We start from the raw sequence: 14,317 nt of genomic DNA on the forward strand, positions 1-14,317 counted from the left end.
CGTTTCCATTAAGATATTTATGTTATTATTTCTCTCATGTGTAGTATGAAAAACACACACCCTCTTTTCACCTTTATCCCAGTCCAGTGACAACCCTTTTTTCCTGCTTCTTTTTGATAATCCTCACCTGAGGATATATTTTCCATTGATTTTTTTTTTTTAGAGAGTTTTGGGAAGGAGGGAAGGAGCAGGGGAGAGAAAAAGAGAGAGAGAGAGAGAGAGAGAGAGAGAGAGAGAGAGAGAGAGAGAGAAAGAAAGGAACATGTATGTGAGACAAATTGATTGGTTGTCTCCCGCGTGTATCCTGACTAGGCATTGAACCTGCAACCCAGGTAGGTGCCCTTGACTGGGAGTCGAACTGGTGACCCTTTGGTGCATGGACTGACACTCTAACCATAGAGCACACCAGCCAGGGCTCTACAGATTTTAAGATACAATTTTTACATATTTGTCTTTTGAAAAAGCGATATATTCAGATAGTAAAAAATTTAGTTACAAAAGGATCTATGGAAAAGTCACCTCCCTATTCCCATCTATCCATTTTAATTTCTCCTCCATCATACTGACATAAAATAAAACTATTAAAAAAACCCCAAACTGTCCTATGCAAATAAATGCTGCAGTGAATAGCCTCAGAATTAACCATTTCACCTTATACAAACTTATCTTAGGATAAATTTATAGAAGAAGAATTTTGGGTCATAAAATACATGCATTTGTAATATTACTATATATTGCCAAATGGCCCTCCATTGAACCAATTTACACTATCAATTAACAATGCATAGTAGTACCTATTTCATGGTGCCTTCTCCAATAGCAGATTTTTTTTTAATCTTTATTGTTGAAAGTATTACATAGGTCTTCCTTTTTTCTCCATAAACCTCTTCCAGCAGATTTTTTAAATTACAGCCTATTATGTGAAACTTGAACATTGTAATTTTCATTAACATTTTTTTTTTTCAGAGGGGTGGGGGTAGGGCAGGGTGGGTGGGATGGGAGAGAAGGGGGAAGGGGGCTCATTAACATTTCTTTTTAATTATTTTTATTTATTGATTTTAGAGAGAGGAAGGTAGAGCTAGGATTTAATTTGGTTCTTTGAGTAAAACACCAGGTCTTGTTTTAAATATTTGGTCTGGGTAATAGTTATTTCATGTACCCAGAAATCTTCATATTTAAGAATGAAGCTACTATATTCTAGAGCAAGGGTAGGGAATCTATTTTCTGCCAAGGGCCATTTGGATATTTATAACATCATTTGAGGGCCATATAAAATTATCAATTTAAAAATTAGCCTGCTATATTTGGTCAAAAATTTAATTAACTCACCCTTACTGTCTTGGCAGGGCCACATCAAATGATCTTATGTTTTAGAAAATGAAGGTTGCTGAAGTCTATTTCTAGACCAGTGCTTCTCACACTTTGTATCTCAGGACCTCTTTATATTCTTAAACTAGAGGCCCCGGTGCACAGATTAGTGTACTGGTGGGGTCCCTTGGCCTGGCCTGCGGGGATTAGGCCAAAACCGGCTTTCCGACATTCCCTGAGGGATCCTGGATGCAAGAGGGCACAGGCCAAGCCAAGGGACCCCACTGGCCTCTAGTATGCATATGAGATCGTTGGTTAATCTCTTCCTGCCCTCCCCCCTCCTCCCTCTGAGATTCATCAATCTGTTCCATGTTTCCATGCCTGTGGTTTCTGCTCCTGTGTTGTGTCTTCCCCCTGGTGGTCAGTGTGTGTCATAACTACCGGCCATCCAGTCACTTAAGCTTTTATCTATATAGACTAGGGGCCCAGTGCACAAATTTGTGCACCTTGAAAGGAACTGTGGGCCGCGAGGCTGTGGTGGGCACAGGGGCTGGTCTCGGCCCATACTCTGTGTCCCCGCCCACCCCCTCACAGTGGCCCCCGATTGCCCCTCAGGAGCAGGGGGAGGTGGAGAAGCCCTCAGGGGTGATCGGGGCCAGCAGCCGCTGCTTGCACCCGCTGAAAGCACTGAGTGATCAGGACCGATGCTGGGTGCCAGCAGTGGGTGTGAGTGGTGGCTCCAGCGCCAGCTGCGGGTGCAAGTGGGGTTGGCACCGGCAGTGGGTGTGAGCAGCAGCTCTGGCACTGGCAGTTAGTGTGAGCAGCAGCTCTGGTGCCGGAAGCTGGTGTGAGAGGCGGCTGTCGGTCCTGATCGCCCCTCAGGAGCAGGGGTGGGTGAAGAAGCCCTGAGGGGCAATCAGGGCCAGCAGCTGCTGCTCACACCCACTGACTGTGCTGAGCGATTGGTGCTGGGCACTGGCAGCGGCTGCGAGTGGTGGCTCTATTGCCGGCAGTGTGTACAAGTGAGGCCAGTGCCAGCAGCAGGTGTGAGCACCAGGCAGGACTGTGGTGTGCGGGAGCAAAGAATTTTCAGTAGGCTTGCCCTGCCAGAGGCTTGCCCTGATGACAGTGACTGGCGCGGTGCCCCACCTTGGTCTGGCGCCCCTGCTCACCTGTTCCACCATCCCGCTATGGCTGACGCCTGCCATGTTCCACCCACACCCCCTGGTGGTGAGTGCATGTCACAGCAACCAGTTGTTCCGCAGTACGGCCTATTTGCATATTAGGGTTTTATAGATATAGAGGTTATTGAGGATCCTTGCCCTGGACTGTTTGCTCAGTGGTTAGAGCATTGACCTGATGATCGAAGGGTCGAGGGCTTGATTCCTGGTCAAGGGCATGTACCTAGGTTGCAGGTTCGATCCCCGCCCTAGGTTGGGGTGTGTGTGGGAGGCAACCAATTGATGTGTCTCTTTCACGTTGATGTCGTTTCCCCCCTCCCCCCTCCATTCTCTAATTATCAATGGAAAAAAATATCCTCTGGTAAGGATTAACAACAACAACAAAAAGTTACTGAGGATCCCATAAAAGTATTATTTACATAGATATATTTATCGGTTTTACTATATTAGAAATTAAAACAGAAATATAAAAACGTTTCTTAACTCAAATAAAACAATAATACACTCATTCAAGGTAACATAAATAAGGTTGCTTTTTTTTCTGAATAAAAAGCGGCTATTTAAAATTTTTTTATTTTGAGGAGTGTCATGGTTGTTGCTATAGATTCTTTTGTATGAAGTGTATGAAGACAATTTAGCCTTACAGAGATAAGTAGATGGAAAAGGGAGAAGTATTTTAATAGCTCTTTCAGATAATTATGGACTGTCTTTCATATTAAACAAAATTGGGTCAGTTTCTTAGCCAGTCAGAGAAAGACAAATATCACATTATCTCACTCATTTATGGAATATAATGAACAACATAAACTGATGAACAAAAACAAATCCAGAGACAGAGAATCATCGATCAGAACGTCAAACCTCAGAGGGAAGGTAGGGGAAGGTGGGGGTAAGGGGAAGAAATCAACCAAAGGACTTGTATGCATGCATATAAGCCTAACCAATGGACACAGACAACAGGGGGGTGAGGGCATGAGTGGGGGGGTAATGGGATAAGGACACATATGTAATCAATAAATTAAAAAAAAAACAAATGAAAAAGAATCTTGAACCCTTTGTTGATTTCAGAGGTAGTGATAAACACTAAGAAGTTTACATAATTTGTAGTAATGTACAGGACATTTGTGTTAGACTTGGTAGGTATTTATTATGGGGAGTAATAGGAATGGGATGGTGTCACTAAGCCCATTAAGAAATGGAGGAGTGTTCTTATGTGCTTTGAGATTCACAGTTGTTATTTCAAATAAAAGGATCTGGTGAACTACATGACCTCTCTGTCACCTGCTAAGAAGTTACCAACTTCTATGTTTGTGACTCAGGAGAAGCAGAGTTTGCAAGTGGGACACAAAACAATCTTTTTTGGAGGAGAGAATTATAAGGAAGGAAAAAGAATGTGATAGTGGTAGTAGTACTTATTTCATAATAAGGTAGTGAGCTAAAGAGGGGCATTTGACTAACTTGTGATCTACTTCTCTAAGATTGGAAACTTCCTCTCATATATGAGTATTAGGAGCTCCATTAATACAATAGTGGTGTTCTTTTTATCAGTCTGTAGGTATACTGTTAGAGCCATGTGGTGACCATGGTGATAGTGAAGATGGCTGTCTTGAGAGGTAAGCATTTTCTCTTATTGTTGCTAATTAATGAATCATTTTGAGATTTGGGGTTCTTAAATTTGTGGGTGGAATTTTTCGATGACTCTTTTGTAGCATATATTTTAGATAATCTAAAGAACCAAGCTTCTTATTTTAATGGTAAGCATAAAGCTGATTAAATTCAAAAGGGTGTAGGTTTAGACAGTTAAAACTTGGAAAACATTCAGAGGGATGAACACAGCCACCTTAGAGACACTTAAAACTTTCAGTTCATTTGTAGAACAATTAGGAATTTATTAATACTCTCAATATACCTTTCAGTGTATCATAGTCTTGGAACTATGCATGACTAACTGAAAGATTGTAGTATATTTGCTTCAACAAATATGTATAGGATGTTTTTGTTTCTCTTCTCCTTGGTATGTCCCAGGACTGTCTCTTTATAAAAAAAAATTAAATTTATTGAGATAACATTATTAATATATAAGATTCAGGTGTACAACATTATATAATTCGATATCTGAATACCGATATTTGACCCACTTTACCTAATTTGCTCTCCCCACCCTCTTTCCCCTCTGGTAGTCACTGTTCTGTTGTGTCTATGAGTTTGTTTTAGCTCGTTTTGTTAGTTTGTTTGAATTATATTTTTTAGGGGATCTTTTTCGTCTGACTTCACTTTGCATAACCATCTCATGCAGTTGATGCTTGTTTCCCTCCTTGTTTATCAGCAGTAATGGGAAGGGGATTCCTTGCAGCAGTGAATATTTAAGCCATATGTAGTTTCCATATGCAATGGAGACTCTAATACTCAATAGATAGAGTCTCTTTGAACAGAAAGAAGTTTTCTAGAATGTTTTAAGTCACCATGTAGGTTTTAGATTTTGTTACCCTTTTTGTGATTCTTTAAGATGTTGCTAAGAAGTGTATTGTAACTTTCTTAGGAAAGATAATTGATATTCTGAAAACAAATCAGTAATAAAGTTGCAGACTAGATTGTAAATACTGAGAAATTCCAGATAGCATTATTAATTTGGTGATAGCGTATTGGCAAGGATAAACTTGCGTTAATGCCATTGTCTCTTTTAATTGTGAGTAGGAAACCTGTTCCCTGAGGGTAAGTAAATTCTTTGGAGCCATGTCTCTGGAGTGTCCCCATACTCTGAAGGTCCACAGATTTCCTGCTTACAGCAGTTCCTTGTGCTTCCTTTCAGGAGGCAGGAATGACCCTCTTCCAGCCCAGGGAGTATTGGAGCTATGGGCTGAAGATATAAGATTAACAGCATTGACAGGCATCCCCAGAATGATGACATCTGGATTTGGTAGAACAATAAGGATCCATTTAGTGAGGACTCAATCTTTTTGGAAAAAGCTCTTTCCTCTTCAACTTGTGTATAGGTTAGCAAACTTGTTTTAGATCCAAAGAGTTTCTTGGTTAGGTGGATTTTACATTTTGTATGTTTAACACACATGTTTCTCGAATTTAGTCTGTTAGGGTACAATTTAGCTTATCCCACCACTTGTTCCTATTCTAAGCAAAGGAAGGCCTTTGAGTTTACCAGGGAATTTAGTTGTTTACATGTTTAGCAAGAATAAGATAATTAATTAGGTATATGAAGAGATGACTTGCCCTATTTAGATCAAGACCTATTTTCTGAGTGCATATCCTGTTATGGCAGGGTAGAAGTAGCACCTGTGCATATCATTGTAAATTGGCACAGTGTCTTTGGGGAGAAGAAGTTTCCCTCAGTAACTATATTTTTAACCTACTATGATACTAGATGCTCTGTTGACTGGTTATATAAGCAGAGATCATTTGTGATAGTTTGCTGTTACACTTGTTCTAAATAGGGGTGCGTTTTTGTGGGGAAATACGAGGTGAATTGAAATAAAATTTCCTATTTACATTTTATCATGATAATTTTAGGAAGGAGAGGTTAGAAGTTTTGATTGTGATAGAACACAATCAGATTTAAGATATAGGTCATAGCTATACCTTTCAAAAATCATCTTTAAAAGAAAAATATATCCTAGAGTGAGGGAATATAGTGCTATTTGGTTAAAACTAATATTTATTTGACAAAATCTTTTGTATTATACATTCAGTTCTTTTGGTTTCTATTTATTTTGGATTTTATTTTTTTTAATCCTCACCAGAGGACATGCTTAGAGAGAGGAAGGCAGAGAGAGAGAAACATTGATTGGTTGGTTGCCTTCCACATGTGCTCCATCTGGGGATCAAACCCCCAGCCCAGGCATGTGCCCTGAATGGCAACCCTTTGGTGCACAAAATGACACTCAACCAACTAAGCCACTCTGGCCGGGCTTATTTTTCTTTTCAGTTTAAAAAAAATTTTGGGGGGTGTGTGTGGTTGTATGGGAAGGTGGTGAGTGTTACTTAATTTTTCTAACCTGAAGTGATTCTGTGGATCTTTTCAGTAGTGTGTGATTTTCAGATATAGGGCTCCAAAGAATGGGAATGTGTCTAGTTGTCATTCTTCTGTCACATTATAAATGCTAACTCTATGGGGAAGAGATGAATCTAGGTAAGAAATATGCAGTGATAGTAACCTATTTATTCTTAAAAGACTAATAATTTTATTTGTATTTTTAGGAAAGAATATTTGTCATTTGACAGTGATAAATTGTCGCACTTAATTCTGGTAAGAATTCTTTTTCGTTTATGGTTCTTAGAAATTTGACTAGGCTTAAGCTACTAATTACTATATCTGGCTTTTAACTTCTGAGTTGTATAGATCTCAAGGGGGTTTAAAATATACTCTTACCAAATGTTTTACAGTTAAAGTAGCACTTACTATGTCACTTTTGGTTACAAGAAACTTAGTTATGAAAATACTTTCCTGAATTTGGGGTCCAAACATTGTTTCCTAATAAGACATATAAAACTGCAAATTTATATTTGAAAGTATTGTGGATGGTGGGAGTGGGCCAACTTATTGTATAGGCACAGTAAACTAATGAAGACTACACAGGATATATGCTGGTTGTCTGTCAGATGGGTTTGAAAAGCTTCCTAGATGTGAAATGTATTCTTTATTTTAAAATACAGGACTCTTGTACCAAGATGTGTGATTTGAATGCCAACACTGAATCAGAAGTGCCAGCAGATCAAAGTGGTGTTCAAGGAGAAGCAGCATGTGTCCAAATTCCACATTTAGATCTGAAGAATATTTCTGATGGTGATAAATGGGAAGGTAATTTTACTCACACGAATTATTTTCCTGATAATGTTCTTTGTAAATGAAATTTTCCAAGCAGTTATGAGATTACTGGCCTTTTTCTGGAAATCTTATTGATTTTTATTTTCTGTTCTCTTTTTCATATAAGAAGAGTGAATGTTTTTACTCGAATGCATTAATGAGATTATGGGGCAACTATCTCTTATGAACTAGACGATCTTATCTGATCCATTAGCTTTGAAGATAAATGTTAAAAGAGTAAAAAATAAAACCCTCAGGAAAGGCTTTTATTAATTGTTAAACTAGATAATATTGACCAGTCTTTAAAAGTCTAGTATCTTGACGTCTTGGGGATCTCACCATATTAAAGAGGGGGCTTATACATAGCTGCCTGTTCTTTATGATCATAAAAAAAAAAAAAGATCTTCAGGGGCATTTCTGTGCAAATACTGTACCATTTCCCTGTTAGGTTTGGTTATGAAGTTTGGGAGCCAGGCCCTAGCAATTTTTATAAAGGAGAGAAGTTAGAATTTAAATTTAAAAAACAAGACATCTGGGTACTTGGATTTCGTTATATATGAGTTTTTCTTTTTTATCAAAAAAAGCAAAAACTAAATAAATATTGAATTCCAGTGATTGGTTTGCATGTTTATGGGGATATATGCTAATATTTGCATTTTTCTTTGACATTCATGAAAAAATAAGATGGTTAATAGGGTAGATAAATGTTATAAAGCATGTATAGTGAAATGTTAATGGTGGAATCTAGGTAACTGATACAGGTGTTCATTGTAAAATTCTTTAAACTTGACTGTATATTTGTAAACTTCCAAATAAAATGTTGGGGTGGGAAGAGCTAGCAAGCAACAAATTTGGATCCAGGAGTCCTTTTGGATCATACACCTTCCTTGATAAAAAGAATTGAGACAACTCAGGAATCTTAAGTAAAGTTACATATTTGTTCACTTGGATGAAGATCCCTTGGATATCTCACCTTTGGCAAGTTAGCTAATAACGTACAGTGGCAATAACGAGAAATTGCAATGCCAATACCAATCCTTTTGCCGCCTTAAGTCAACTCACCTGATCACATTTGGAGTGTTTTATGTATTTATTTTTAAGATATAGCCAATTTTTAAAGTCCCAACCAAGTCATTCTCTGTGCCAACTTTTACTGCTGTCTCCCATTCCCCCTCTATTTTTTTTGTTTAGATGTTTTGTATGCGTGCCCCCCCCCCCCGCCCCCCCCAGTGGCATATTATGTGTTTTAACTTAGACTGATACACAGATAAGGAAGTTGTCTTTCATTTGCTATATTCTGGGTTATTCAGGATGTTTAGAATTTATGAAGATGTTCCCCAGAGTTAGGGGGACACGTTGGCATCCTGGTGGCAGTGAAAATAAAATGTCCCTCTTAGTTATTTATCCTGGCATAGTCACTGAAAAGGAATGATGGTCAATAGATCATCCCTCAAGCCACAGTAGGAAAGGAATCTCTGAAAGATGAGGCTGGGATTCTGACAAAGGACTTAGGCTCCTTCCTCATGGAGAATGCAGCCCTTTACAATCCAATGCTGAAGGTCCTCATCTTAAGTATTAAGCATAAAAGAGCAATTATTTTTCATCATCTGAGGAAATAGGACATTGTCTAGCTTCAGCTTTCTGGGGATTTCCCAAATAGAACCTAATGCTGGCCTCTTTTTTGTTTCTGTGTCAGAATCCACCCCTTAACAGCTGGTGTTATGGAAGGGAGGTAACATTGACTACCGATCCCTGATTTTCAGTGCCCAAAGTGCCCTGTCACCCACCTGGCTCAATAGCCTTGACAAGTCCCTGCAGTTCTCCTTCTGGCACTTCCAGGAATAGGGTCAGTGATTTTTCAGACATCTGAGTGAACTTCTCATTCATGAACCTGTATGTACTTGGAAGAGTGGCCATTAGCACACCATGTTGTTCCTTCCAACTTTGCCAATAACACAAGGATTGATTTTCTGTAAAGTTAGGATATCCTGTATAATAAAAGCCTAATATGCTAAGTGTCTGGTCAGCTGGTCAGCCGTTCAACCAATCAAAGTGTAATATGCTAATGATACGCTAAGGCCACTCAACTGCTCACTATGATATGCACTGACCACCGGGGGAAGATGCTCCGACCGGTAGGTTAGCTTGCTGTTGGGGTGCAGCCGAGAGAGACAGGCTGGACACGCCCTGGAGCCCTCCTATGGTCCTTCCCCAGCTGGCCAACCTCCTGTGTCCCTCCCTGGCCCCAATTGTGCACCGGTGAGGTCCCTCAGCCTGGCCTGCGCCCGCTCGCAATCCAGGACCTCTTGGGGGATGTCAGAGAGCCGGTTTCAGCCTGATCCTGCAGGCCAGGTTGAGGGACCCCACTGGTACACGAATTCGTGCACCGGGCCTCTAGTTCTAAATGTCTTTGTTAAGAGGCTGAATTACTTTAGACCCTAGATACCTTAGAATCAGAGACAAACCTTGTTGAGTGTAACTCTTAGCAGAGAAGTGGGGTGACTCCAGATAGAGGTCCACTTTTTCCTATGTGTGAGTTTTCTTTTTTGTATTGCTCCAAGTATAGTCAGTAGAATGCAGTTAGCAAGCAGGTAGCGCATATATACCACTGGTATGCATTTGTAGCAGTTGTTCAAAAGGTCTTGGCTTTTAATGGAAGTGGATAACATTTTTCCTTCAGATTCTCTCCTGCTAACTCTTGAATGGAAAACAGCAATCAAAGAACAATCAAAGGGAGATTTTTTTTTGTCAAATCAATTATACTGAAAAGCTTCAAACAGTACCTGGTTAAGAGTTTCCATTTCTTTAGTTTTATGTTTGAGTTTTAATAAACAGTACTCTGATTTTTTTGCCTTGCTTGCTGAAATGGAAATGTTATGTTTGTGTTTGTTTTTAAAGTTTGGTTAGTAATTTCTTTGGATAAAGTTTTTGAGTGGAATGCCTAACTGGTTTTAGGATAATATTTTTGGTATCTTTGGCTTGTGTTAGTTATGTGTATGGTTTGTTCTGACTGTGCTGTATGTTCACTTTAGTATTTTTTGCCATTTTTTTCCATTTTATTAGCATCATGCCCTATCACTTTCCCCATCATTGATTTCAAAACAATGCATCTGCAGAGAGATGGGGAGGGTAAGTATGGTTCACCATAGTTTAGTTTTTATGCCTTTTTATGGTTCACTTTGTTTGCCTTTTTTATTAGCCCTTCTCCTGCTGTCCCCATATGGTTGGAAAACTGATCTGGGTTAAAAATGGTACCCAGAAAAAATTGTTTCTGTTATTTCTATCTTTTCTTAAAATAGGAGATTTCTTGTAAAACGTTTGCCAGTTACTTATATGCTGGGAAGCAGGTACAAGGGGTTGCTTTGAAAATCACTTTATTGCTGGGTTTCTTGTGGAAAGGCACGCTTTGTACCTTTTTAGTGATCAGGTTGATCTTGGCTTTAAAAACTAACAAAATATATGTTTTCATTACCCTGGCAAAACTATAATGCTTTAAACTGCTAATCCATAAAGTTAGAAACTAAATTACTAAAGTAACAATCCTTAGCTATTGAGTGCAGAAAAAGAAAACGTCATTCTTGATTTTTGACACTGTCAAACCATCTTTGCATCCAAAAATACTTTAAAACTCATTTTTGTTATTGTTAATAACCATGGCGTAAAAGTTTTAAATTGTAGTTTTAAATAAAGTTAATGTGTAGATAGAAAAGTGAAAAGTGTCTCCCCTTCCCCACAGACTCCAGTAATACTTGAAAGTTAATTTTATATTTGGAGTATATTTATGGCCTGTGTATTTATCTCTGTGTTTATATGTAATTAAGCCTTATGTATGCAAAGATATTAAATATGTCATTGTGGTTTTATTTGAAAACATACAGGGTAACCAATAAAATAAATGTGCTTAGGAAAGATGTGCTATTAAATTATGTCTTGATAATACTGTTGGGTGTTTAATTATTAAAATATATATTGTGCATCAGAATCCTGTAACAGAAAATAACCACCATAGTTTAATGTTAGAGGCTAGGTGCTATTAGGTGAGTTAGCTACCCATTTGGAAATGTTAGAATTCATTTGGAGTCAGAGAACTCCATTTGGTGAGTGTTCTGTATAGCTTGGGGAATAGCTTCCACTTCTTTTTTTAATATATTTTATTGATTTTTTACAGAGAGGAAGGGAGAGGAGGGATAGAGAGTTAGAAACATCGATGAGAGAGAAACATTGATCAGCTGCCTCCTGCACACCCCCTACTGGGGATGTGCCCGAAACCAAGGTACATGCCCTTGACCGGAATCGTACCTGGGACCCTTCAGTCCACAGGCCAATGCTCTATCCACTGAACCAAACCGGTTAGGGCTAGCTTCCACTTCTTAACATAGCCACTTTACAGTGAGGGACAATTTATTCACCTGGCAGCATTTGGCTAAGTTAAATTCCTGCCTAAGGACTTTTGAGTGTTTCTAAATGAAGACTTTGCCATACTTGAAAAATAACATTTTTGTAATTTTAAAGAGCTTGACAGTGTCCTTTCTTACTTTGCGACTGGGTTCAGAAATTTAAAGTATTAACTCCTTATATGAAAATAGAACTCTAGACTTAAAAATGAAACTCAGGCAATTTTAAACTATAGTAGGCTTTATGAAGATCCTAATATTCCTTGTTTTTAATATCATAAATATTATATGACTCACCACATAATGATCTGATTTAAAAGACATATAGCTGATGTTGTGTGACTTCTTTTCCATGTGGAACCAAGAGACCCATGGTACTATTCTTTGTGTTTGTTTTACAGAGCCATTTCCTGCTTTTAAGTCTTGGCAGGAAGACTCTGAGTCTGGGGAGGCTCAACTCTCTCCACAAGCTGGAAGAATGAATCATCACCCCCTGGAAGAGGACTGTCCTCCAGTATTATCACACCGTAGTTTAGATTTTGGGCAAAGCCAGCGTTTCTTACATGATCCAGAGACATTGACTTCCTCATCTAAAGCACTGTCTTTTGCTAGGTATATGATTTTTATGTACTTATGAGGAGTAATTCCTATTATGTACCCAGGTCCTTTGAAACTCAGGCAATGAGGTTCAAAGCTTTCTCCCATATATCATGAAGCACATTTTTATAACTTAATTTTTTTGATCCCTAAATTCTGGGCTCATTGGGGAATACTGTTTGGGATCTGTTCTCTAATAGAAATTTTCTCACGGTGTATTTATTCATTTAATCACTTATGATTGGATTACAGATCTCTGGAAGGGAAGCAGCAAGTGGAGCTTGTCAAAATTTTGAATTAAATTGATCCTTAATGTCAAAATCTTTCCTGTACAGTTTGAACACAAAAAGAGCTCTGAGCTGCCTAGATATCTTTGTTTTTGCCTTTGCCCAAACAACTTTTGAATGATTTCAAATTGTTTTAGTCAGTGCTTGCATTAGCTAATTTTATGGCCTGTAACACTATAGCATAAGTTTCTTTTTCTGTTTTTTAGTATTAGGGATATACTTCTTGGTAATAGTATCATGTTACATAAGGGCAATAAGAGATACAGTGTTAACTTAAAAATTTAACACATAGTGTTTGCCTCTTGTTTTAATTCAGGATTCGAAGATCATCCTTTAGTTCAAAAGATGAAAAAAGAGAAGACAGAACACCATATCAGTTGGTCAAGAAACTTCAGAAAAAAATCAGACAATTTGAAGAACAGTTTGAAAGGGAAAGAAATAGCAAGGTAAGTTTGTAACATTTCCAGTGTGAGATAGATCTATTGGAACTGGGAGAATGTATTTGGAGAGCATTAGTCCATCTCTTCCTGGGAAAAAGAATCTGAGATGCCCAGACATCATACAGATCTAAAATTATATAGATCCTTAGTTTCCTGGTTTTCATGCCAGCTATTTCCATTGGAAAAACAGCTTGTAGAGTTTCATATTTTTATTGATTTCAGAGAAGAAGGGACAGGGAGAGAGAGAGAGAAACATCAGTGATGAGATAATTATTGATCGGCTTCCTCCTGCATGTTCCACACTGGGGATTAAGCCCACAACCCAGGCATATGCCCTGCCCAAGGAATAAAACTGACCTCCTGGTACATAGGTCGACGTTCAACTACTGAGCCATGCCAGCCGGGCTATAGAATTTTTAAAGTAAATACATCAGCGGTTCTCAACCTGTGGGTCGCAACCCTTTGGGGGTCGAAATACCCTTTCACAGGGGTCGCCTAAGACCATCGGAAAACACATATATAATTAATGTTGTTTTTGTGATTAATCACTATGCTTTAATTATGTTCAATTTGTAACAATGAAAATACATCCTGCATATCAGATATTTACATTATGATTCCTAACAGTAGCAAAATTACAGTTATGAAGTAGTAACGAAAATAATTTTATGGTTGGGGTCACCGCAACATGAGGAACTGTATTAAAGGGTCGCGGCATTAGGAAGGTTGAGAACCACTGCTTTACATTGACAAATGACATTAATATTACTTCTGTTCTCCCTCCAAAACCACAAGTACCAAGGGTAGGAGGTGGAGAAAGAGATAGTTTAATAAATGTAATAATCAGAACATGAAGTGGAAAGAGGACCCATATTTAAATCTGGCTCTTGCCAGTTGCTAAATACTGCTCTGAGAGCTTTCAGATCTACTTAAAATAAGGTAAGTTGAAAATGAGGATGGAGTGAAATCTCTGCTGTGGAAACTATAAAATATTACTTAGGCATAAATTAATGTAACTATTTTTTTTTTTTTAATTTTTTTTTTATAAATATTTTATTGATTTTTCACAGAGAGGAAGGGAGAGAGAGACAGAGAGTTAGAAACATCGATGAGAGAGAAACATTGATCAGCTGCCTCCTGCACATCTCCCACTGGGGATGTGCCCGCAACCCAGGTACATGCCCTTGACCGGAATCGAACCTGGGACCTCTCAGTCCGCAGGCCGACGCTCCATCCACTGAGCCAAACCGGTCTCGGCAATATGACTATTTTTTACCACAAAAGTGTCAGTGAT

At 38.6% G+C, this 14,317-nt stretch overlaps 1 protein-coding gene across 13 annotated transcripts in view; it reads left to right on the plus strand.

Moving 5' to 3' along the window:
• The window catches only part of FAM13B (family with sequence similarity 13 member B), a 65,992-nt gene that overhangs the window by 38,346 nt on the left and 13,329 nt on the right, over positions 1 to 14,317 (plus strand). For 9 of the 13 annotated variants that reach the window (XM_036314961.1, XM_036314963.1, XM_036314962.1 and 6 more), the window contains 6 exons: positions 4,038 to 4,102; positions 6,699 to 6,747; positions 7,155 to 7,299; positions 10,369 to 10,434; positions 12,101 to 12,311; positions 12,900 to 13,029. In XM_036314961.1, coding sequence (XP_036170854.1) covers positions 4,038 to 4,102; positions 6,699 to 6,747; positions 7,155 to 7,299; positions 10,369 to 10,434; positions 12,101 to 12,311; positions 12,900 to 13,029 — 666 coding nt within the window. The remainder of the gene's footprint in view (positions 1 to 4,037; positions 4,103 to 6,698; positions 6,748 to 7,154; positions 7,300 to 10,368; positions 10,435 to 12,100; positions 12,312 to 12,899; positions 13,030 to 14,317) is intronic. The other 4 variants (XM_036314965.1, XM_036314964.1, XM_036314957.1 and 1 more) reach the window with 1 other exon arrangement.

The sequence above is a fragment of the Myotis myotis genome, unplaced genomic scaffold, assembly GCF_014108235.1.
Source record: "Myotis myotis isolate mMyoMyo1 unplaced genomic scaffold, mMyoMyo1.p scaffold_m19_p_6, whole genome shotgun sequence".
Taxonomy (NCBI): Eukaryota; Metazoa; Chordata; class Mammalia; order Chiroptera; family Vespertilionidae; genus Myotis; species Myotis myotis.